Here is a 9,997-nt window from a genome sequence, read left to right as displayed (position 1 = left end):
TGTCATGAAATCTTTGAAATAAGATATTGGGTCCATTCTTCAATTTTTTTAAATTTAAATACACGCCTATTAAAATCGCCATAATTTTAATTTTCTAAGGCACATTTAATTTTCAAATCCTTGTCATATTTTGCCCATTTTACAGTATAATCAACATCATTGTACCAAATCTTATTCTCACCCATGTACATATCTGAGCAATGGCATATTCTAAATGTAATCTTATGGCCGGCACAGTAAACAAAATAATACAAGCAGGAAGAAAATGACAGGGGAAATAAGAGGGTAAAAGTTACTTTGCATGAAAATTCTTCTAAAATCTCAATAATTTTGTAAAAAGTAGTACATGAATAAGCGTAGTTTAGTACGCCGTTGGGTCCTGGCCAATGAGGTACACCGTCTATCTTGTCTTCATATACTTTGTATATGCTTCTACAAAATCAATACAATACGAACCTGCAACACTTACATTCACAATTATAGTCCCCTTAATCCCCCCCCCCCCCTACCCTGTCGGGCCCCCTCAGTTGCCTTCCCTAACCTCGCCGTATACACAACGACCCCCGTATCCCCACCACCTCCACACTACTCCACCTAAGTCATTACACAGGTCATGTCATCACAGTGCCCTCTGACCAATTCCTGTGAATGTAAAAGTATTCGGTTACGCGTGGGGAATCCCAATGTGACGTCACACCCGCTAAAACTGAACAATGATGAAGTAATCGGCTCGACCAATGGTGCAATGCAGGCACGCCTGGTGTATACGTGTATACCGTGTATTATGATGGATAAAGACAGTGTCGTGGTGGCATATACTCTTTTCATGCTACGCACTCGACAACTCGTGTACAAAACTCGACTTTTCGTTTCACACACTGCTGCCGTTTGCTGATCAGTAGGCCCACGTACCAGGACGTTTGTAGCCCTGTACCCTCGTTCATTCGAATACAACATCAAATAAGAGTAGCAATCTCGACGCCATGATCATGTCAGGAGTTTATTCCAATTTTGTTTTGTTTGCCTGCCTCCTCGCTTGTGTGTCGGGCTCAGAACTGGTTAGGAACAAGAGACAATGGCCCTATTCCTATGGTACCAATGGTAAGATACATATAACGGTTACCAACACCGTTACTTATATTTTCCTCACATTGTTAAAATATACTTTATTTCTTTGATGTTTTGTTTTTGTTTGATGTTATATTTGTATTTGTCAACATAATAGAACGATATATACAAACTAAGTACTTATATATTTTATCAATGAAAGTCAAAATACATATTATTGTAATAATTAATACTATAAATCATAGTAATCAGGTAAATGATTATACCTTACAAAAACGGTTTGTCGACAAACCTCATTTGTGAATTGGGGCCACAACGTCTGAGACTAATTTTTGTGTAAAGTCATTACTATACTTCTTAACCTCAAACCTGTTTCTGAATACTATGAGGACTACAGCAGAGCTTGTATATTCAGGGAACGATCGTACATAAGAAAAAGTAAACGCGCACCGACAAGTGCCATAAGAGTCGATAGGTCATGCCCTCATGTCTCTCAGATTACCCAAACAGATTGGACTCGTTATCATGGCTGATTCATAAAGACTTTAAAATGCATCATCACAATAACCGTAATGGTTTTCCCAACATAATATTGAAAATGAGCACACTTTGGCTAAATAATGTCCTGTACGTGTATGTATCTTAGTAAAGAAGTGAAAAGCAGTTTTGTTATTCGCAGAAAATGGCGTCTTTCATATGAGACAAAGAAATACATCCTAACCTACAAGAAACTGAAAATGTATGAAAATATCAAAGTAAGATTTTTAAAAAAAAACTAGAGTACATCGAGAGTGGTAAACAGTGAACAACTGATTTATACCTACCTTTACGAAGGTTTGCAAATATTCAGGTACGTCAACAATTGTTATGTCCGGATTTATGTTCTTGGAGAATGTAACATCTTACAACTTACATCTAAAGGTATTCAACAAAAGCTCTGATTCAACCAGTCCACCTTTCATTCTTGAGTTACGAAGGAGACACCAATTTGACAAGGGTTGTGAATAATTTAGGTGTTAATTGTATGTTGTGCAGGAATATCAGGTTCAGATGTTCAGGGTAATAATAGCTTTACATAGGGACATATCGTGTAGAATGGGGAAAGGAAGAGTGGAATAGTCATTTCGAAATATCATCATTATTGTTGTTGTTGTTGTCAATGATACTAACATCATCAACATTACCATCATTTGTTTCATTAACTTCATGCGTGCAAAGCATTTTGATCTTCACAATGGTATTGTTGCTGTTTTGCTATGCCATCCCTTCGATGCGATTGTCGTCACACATGTTCCACATATGCGCATACCGACATTCGTGTAGCACAAATTGACTCAGTCTGAAAATGTCCAATTGTTTCCATTATAGTTATAATATCATAATCACATGAAGACTTCCGATGAACATATTCAAGCGATGATTAACAGAGGTCATAGTATAGAGTTCACTTTCTGCCTATTATGGAGCTTATAAAGCTTATGAAGGAGGTTGAAAACTGGTAGGCCTTCCGACATTCTTCCAACAACTACAAATTCGTTTCCCTGGCCAACCACGTTCTTCTAACCTGCCGCAGAGGGCCTAAATTCAATTTCTGCCAATAACAATTATCATTGTGTGTATTGTTGTTGTTGTTACTGTTGTTGTTGTTGTTGTCATCATTAGCTTGTTTTCCACTATAATTAAGCATGACAGGTACACATTTTATATAACTGTTTCATGTAGTCTAAGAATTACCTTTAAAGGCTTGTCGGCCTATCTTATTACCACTAAATTATGAGTAGAACATGTTTCTTTTGAACCTTGGTTATATATATATATATATATATATATATATATTTACATATGTTGATTGTATTTCTTTGTTTTTAACCCAACGTGGAAGTAAACTTGAATTGAATTGAACATCATCTTCATCACTATAATTATTGCTATCGTCATTATCTATACTCCTTCCAGACCGCCCCTACGGCTCCTGCGGGAAACCCGCCACGCCCATCCCTCATGGTGGTATCAAGCTCTTCCCCACCACTGACCTCTACGATCCCTATGACAATTCATGTTACTCGTGCCAAATCGGGTGCCCTTCTTGCGAACCCAAATTCTACTGCAACGACGGGTTCGAGAAGAAGGGTGTCTTTCACCTGGACTGTGTTCAAAATACCACCACTCATGGGTACGAGTGGGAAGGAAGCATTCCCACTTGTGAAGAAATAAAAACTTCAAGCATCTTTATTTATGGTATGGAGTAATTACGCCCCTATTTTCCAATTTTCCTGCTCGCATTTATTTTTCGCGCATTTGCCCAGATTGTATTCAAGTTATGTATTGCATTTCTCTTAGACAATTTTTGTCAACATTTACAATCGGTTTACCGTTTTCCTAAATGGTATTGATATTGATCCAAATTTTTCATCATTATTATTTTTGTGTAATTATGTAATAATTAGTATGTTGTTAATCACACACACACACACACACACACACACTCCCCGGAAAGGGAGAGAGAGAGTGGTATAGTAACAGAAAGAGGTGGAGAGAGGGGGGGGGGCGAAAATCCTTTTGCAAGAGGTAGGTAGCTATTATTACATTTTAGCCTGTAACAGATATCAATCTGTTTTGGTTACCTGAAATCATACAAACGGGAAATAGACATTGTAGGGTTTTGTGAAATATCAACGGGTAGGCCCCGCCACCCCCCCCCCCCCAACACACACACATACACATGCATACAGGCACGCACACATACACATTTAATCGTCTGCGAGGTGCGCATCTATACTATGTAGATTAAGAATAAAATCCTGGGTCGTGGGTTGAAAGGTAAAATGATTCTCCCCCCCCCCCCCCACAGACACCCCCTTCAATTTCCGTCCCCCTTTCTCTCTCTATCTCCCTTTCTCTTTCTTCCTTCCAACATGTTATTCTAATTCTCGCTGCTCTCATATAAAACGATGGTTGTGTTGTAAATTCTCTCCTAACCTCTCTCTCTCTTTGTGTATTGATTTTTGCAGCTACTCCGGCCCTCGTTTTACCAGGAACGCTCATGTGTGCCGTCATATATGCAGCAATAAGGCAAGTTTTAATCGTCTTTCGAATGTGACGCCTGTGATAACGAATATAACATGGAAACTGTCATGTTATCTTTTTATGTTGACATGCCATGCCATTAATATTTCACGTTCAAGTTTTAATCAGTCTCCGTTCTCTCTCTCTCTCTCTCTCTCTCTCTCTCTATAGGTATATCTACCTCTCACTCTCTCATGCTCTCTCTCTCTCTCTCTCTATCTCTTTCTCTCTTACACACCCACTTTTGTCCCCCCCCCCCCCTCTCTATATATATATATCTACTTAAATATGTATGTCTGTAGGTATGTATATATATATATATATATATATATATATATATATATATATATATATATTCATGTATCTTATCCTTTATTTATCTCTCTTCTAGTAAATTGTATACGTTCTATATATCTGTTTTTTTCTATATCGACCTATCCTACTTTTGAAATTTATCTGAAATGTGGCAGATCGCTGGCAAATGTACGTAACTATACTCATGGTGGCATCGGGAGTATATCAAAATGGGAATACTCTTTCCCGTTCCTTCCTTCATATCGTTCAGAAAATACAGATAAGTTTTTTTTTTAATGATAATAACAATGAGTAGGCCCCTGCGAATAAGTATAGCAGGAACTATAGCACGCAGAGGTGCGTGGTCGAGTAGATACGTCACCGGACTGTGGATCACAGGGTCCGCGGTTCAAGTCCGGCCGCGGCACTAGTGTCCTTTGGCAATACATTGATCTACTCTTGCCTCAGTCAACCCAGGTGATGTAAATGGAAACGTGGCAGGAATTAATTCCTTGCAATGCTAGAGCGCCGTAATGGCAAACGTGCTAAAGCCATGGGAATGATTGGGATCGCCAGGAGTGTCGAGTCTGACAGGTATAAGCTGTAAAATAAAACTATTAATATATACAAAAACCCAATATTAGTATTATTAAGCAGAAATGGGATTTAAATTATTGGAAAATCTTGCATTCACACGCAATAAACAGACTGTTATACAACTTGAATATCATAATATTTAAACATTGGATAACTATTGTGTTTAAGTTAGTTGACTGAAAGTAATGTATAATGTATGTACCTGTTTGCAAAGCAGAAGCAATCGGAGGAGAAATCCTACCACACGAACTGCCTCGAGGACCGGTCTTCGCTCAACAACTGTCTACGTCACCCCGTCATCTCGGGCCCCTGGCGGACGTACATTTAATGTGCCGAGGGCCCCATTTCGTGGGCCAGGCTACTCCCGGTTTGACGACAGTAACGTGAATGTTCGCCAGGACGAGACGGTATCCAGCAGGTACGACACAGAAGGTGTGTATGTATGGGCGCTGGAGGGTTTATATAAACGGGGCACAACCTCACCGTGCCTCCCCCCTCCAAACCAATGTTGCATACTGTAAATTCACTTGTACAAAATCTGCCTACCTTTTCAAATTTCTTTTGCAAAAATTACATCAGAAGTTTAATAACAATCCCACCCCCCTCCCTTTCCCTTTTGGAAAGTCCGGGATTCGCTATTATCTCCCCCCCCCCCCTTCTCGCTCTCACTCTCTCTCTCTCTCTTTCTATTTTCCTGGCTTGTTTGAGGGAGAAAGAGAGAGTGTGGGTCGATATGTGTCAATATAGCGTGAGAGGCACTTTCTCGTAAAAGTTGATATTAATCATAGACATTTCTTAATGATTTTTTCTAATATTTTTTAAAGAATATAAAAATAGTATTTGTCACATAAAAAGTAGTAGGCCACTTTCTCAATGCAACCAAATGTAATGCGGAAGTCTTTGTTAGCCGCTCCGTTACAAATGATGTCTTTCACCTATTACGTATAATTGTAGTTCCTAAATAGTCAGAATGCGAATAGCCTACATTCCGTGTTACGAGGTCGGACAAGCCACAATAGGGACTTTAAGATGTGCACGTCGACAGCTTTGACTGCCACGTGTGACGTCATTTTAAGGCACTGCGCATGTGTTACGTCGTCTCAGTCGGCGATCGAGAATGCGTCAACCTTGATTTTTCCTAAATCTAGTACATACATACTTACATATTGATATTTATATAGCGCCTTTACATGCTCAATGTACTAGTATGCCGCGTCCGCATAAAATATACAGTTCCTCAGGTAGACAAAGGAACATCCCTTCCCTGCTATTATGTACAAATGTGTAGAACAGGTGTCACATGCATATTCACCTGTTCTACACATTTTTACATAATAGCAGTGAAGGGATGTTCCTTTGTCTACCTGAGGAACTGTATATTTTGTCCGCTTTCTTTGTCCGTCATGTTCATAGTGTTACTTCCTGCATGCATGTATATCGTCGAGTGCAATCTAAAAGATTTTTAATTGTAGTCAACATGGGCAGTTAAGTACGTTGACACGCATGATCAGTCGGCGTTCATGGTGTTCTCGTCCACTAAATCTAAAAGTCCCTTATGTTTGTCCTACCTTGTACTCGTAGCAGTAATGTATGTAATTCGCATTCTGACTGTTACAAAAAATCATTTGTAACAGGTGAATGAAATCATTTTAACGTGCCACTTAACCAATTTCCATGCGTTAACTTTGATTACATTACGAAAATGGTCAATTAAAATCATTTACTCTCTCTCTCTCTATCGCTCTCTCTCTCTCTCTCTATCTTTCTCTCTCTCTCTCTCTCTTTTTTTCTCTCTCTCCTTCTCTACTTTCTTCTAATTTCCTTATATCTTTTCTCCTCGTATCTTTTCTCCTCGTATCTTTTCTCCTCTACTTATCTTTTTGGTGACATTGTAATGCCTTTTATTAAAGTGATTCGATGTTTTACCGCTGTTAATTTCAATTATTACATTGTGTTTTTTTTGTTTTTTGTTTTTTGTTTTTTGCTTTTTACTACTTCTAATGCTTATTCATTGTTTATGTTAGTTTAATACTGTTTTTTACCTTTTCTTGTGAGCTTTGATTTATATTTCCGTGTACTATATTTTAATTCTGTTCAGGACCATGACGTAAGACATCGCCCTCTTACTCATTTGATTTTTTCCATTCGTTTTTATCTGTTATTTTTCAGTACCGGCAGTGGAGGCGGTCTCCTCCGATGCCCCTCCATCCTATACGCAGGCACTTCAGATAGAAACTGCGGATCCTGCTAGCACAGCTATAAACCCAACAACAACTGCAACTCTCCTGCTGCAATAATTGCTACTACTTAGATTACGGGGCTGAACTATACGGTCTTCATCTTTTCTTTCTCCTTTTTTTTTTTTTTGGGGGGGGGGGTGGGATGTAAAAAGGTCAAACATTATGATCTACAGGGAAACTACTGAACCGTTACCGGAAAATTGTTACAAGACTGCACGGAAATGGCTCATGCTAAGTGGAAGAACTAACCAGAAAAAGACATAATTGTATCAATATCCTACTTTTTTGTGTGAAGCTATAATGTTTACCTTATATTGAGACCTTAGAGACCGTATAGAGCAAATTTGTTTTGCAATTTTTCTTTGTCGCTAGGTAATATATACTGTATTGTTTTACTGTACCATTTCTGGTCCCCATGGAAGACCAGCGGCATCATACCGATACCGCTGAATATGGGCTATCCAGCCGTTAATTTAATTTTGTAATACGTGATTATATTTGTTTTTGTTTTACTGAATGCATGGTGTCTTTTTTAAACGGAAAATAGAACAAAGAAACAAACAAAGACAAAAGGTTTATTCACGAAGAAATTGTGTGTCTTTCTGAAAATGTTTTCTCTTTTGAATACAGCTTTGGACCGATTATGATATCACAAGCCTGTCTAGTCTTATATTCATGTATAATGTAACGTTTGAAATGGGACAGTGATGGAAGTAACCTTGAAAGGTCAATGGTCTTTGCTACTCTCTCACATCCACTTCAACACAGCGTATGCATCTTTGCTCATTTTTACCGTTTGTCCATTGTCAGCACGATGCTGTTGATAAATCGTTTATTGCTGCATACATTGTATTTTTAAGAGATGTGAAATAAAAGATTTTGAAATTGAATTTCAATTTTAATATTGCCGAAGGATTTCCTTCAGGAAGATTTTGTCATTTTCCTATCATTTTGATGAATTTAGAAATCCATATTATTCTACTGTTACTGCTTTATCTGAAATGTCATCGTCTAAACTTTTGTTCACACACACTTTAATGCCAGAGGCTAGATCAAAAGTAACAAAGAAAAACAAATCTTCTTTTTGTGGTATTCTTTTCGAATTTTGCTTTTCTGAGTTTAGGAGAAAATTTCATATCATCGTGAAATTAAATAGGCCCAACGGAAATGCCATACTTGACCTGAAAAATTGTAAGAAGGAAATCATATCATGATGTGTAGAATTCTACAACTAGCTATATATCTTTTTACGTGATGTATATATTAACGTACGAAAAAGGCTGTTATCATTATTCCATGTGCTTGTACATTTTGCTTCCAAAATTGTTATAAACAATGTATGTAATTTGTCACCCTCTTCTACCATTTTGTTTGTTGTATAATGAAAAACGATGTATACATGTCAATGATGCATTTTTTTAAAATAATAAAGTCTAACGGTCATATAGCCACCTCTCTATACGTGTTACCTATCTATAGTGGCTATACATTTTGTATCCCTCCATAAAAAAACACAATGCGTGTTGTAGAACCTATATAATTGGCCTACCTACAGTACCTACAGTATTGATTACAGCACAGTACCTTGAATCTCCTTCATAGAAACTATAGCCTAACTATACATGTAGTAGGTAAATTCTGATAAAGAAAACAAAATACGAATAAAACAGGATATGACGGAAACTGCAATATCCTGGTATTTCTGGACATCCTCCAATTTTGTTTACCAATGTTGATAAAGAAAAATCAATTATGACAGGATATGATGAAATTCAGGATATACCGGTACTTCTTTATTTCGGATGTATTAACCCTTTTAGGCCTAGTACAATTTAAAATTAGATAAAACCTCATTTAAAGGCATCTCCAACCATAAAAGCAAGTACTGTATTAAAAAGGAAATCAAGAACATCAAAGAAGCAGACTGATGAAAGTTTGAAAAACATCGGACCCCCCGCCCCCCCCCTCCCCCCAAAACCCCCCCCCCCCCCAAAAAAAATGTATGGTTTTTCTAAATCTGTAATCCCTATAGCGTATGGGCACTTCAAATTGGCTGAATCGGTAATGTCACTGTTATGTAGTGCCTGACAACTTTCCCATTTGTTCCAACACACAAACAAACTTAAATGTCAATTTTTCGGGACTGTCTTTTTTCTGTTTAGAGAACCTAATAATGAAATGATATCCACAATATTTTTTGACAAATTCCCTATAAAGGGAAAAGGGGCATCGGAGAAGAAACAAACATGAATAATATTTGTGTAGGGCTAACGCGAGAATTATTAACGACTACTTCGCAATCCAGTAACCAAATAGCCGATTCGAGATTCACGCAGCTTAAGTGATCTAATATATAATTAAAAAAACACTGGTAATTTTCGGTTTACAAACGAAATTACTTCAAAGGATGGAATGCCCTTTAAAAAAAAATTTGAATCAGAGTGTATAAAATCCCTATCGTTTTTTGTTCTTTCTCTTTGATATATAACTCCGTATCTCTTGAACCAATTTTCCTTGTTTTTGAGGGGGTGGGGGATCGAGGGGGTTGATATTTTTCTTAAATAATTAATTAGACTTAGATTTACCATAAATTTAAAGGTATTACAAAGTTATGGGGTCATGAATTTGGTTCAAATTAACATATTGGAAGCATATGCGTTCCTACAATATGCATTGATCGTTGTTGCGGTTGAAATCGGGTCTAAAGTTATGAATTAGTACACAATAAACTC

General features: G+C 37.5%; 1 protein-coding gene across 1 annotated transcript; it reads left to right on the top strand.

Moving 5' to 3' along the window:
- The first annotated feature begins 652 nt into the window (after nucleotides 1-652).
- On the top strand, nucleotides 653-8,724 carry LOC583030. Its single transcript, XM_030982976.1, has 5 exons — nucleotides 653-1,101; nucleotides 3,025-3,306; nucleotides 4,080-4,140; nucleotides 5,243-5,457; nucleotides 7,195-8,724. The coding sequence occupies exons 1-5, from the start codon at nucleotides 984-986 to the stop codon at nucleotides 7,320-7,322; spliced, it is 804 nt and encodes a 267-aa protein (XP_030838836.1). The 5' UTR covers nucleotides 653-983; the 3' UTR covers nucleotides 7,323-8,724.
- Nucleotides 8,725-9,997: the final 1,273 nt, after the last annotated feature.

Source organism: Strongylocentrotus purpuratus, unplaced genomic scaffold (assembly GCF_000002235.5).
Source record: "Strongylocentrotus purpuratus isolate Spur 01 unplaced genomic scaffold, Spur_5.0 spur5_scaffold_13, whole genome shotgun sequence".
Classification (NCBI taxonomy): Eukaryota; Metazoa; Echinodermata; class Echinoidea; order Camarodonta; family Strongylocentrotidae; genus Strongylocentrotus; species Strongylocentrotus purpuratus.
The sequence above is the reverse complement of the archived record's forward strand: the minus strand, read 5'-3'. Positions and strand labels throughout refer to the sequence as shown.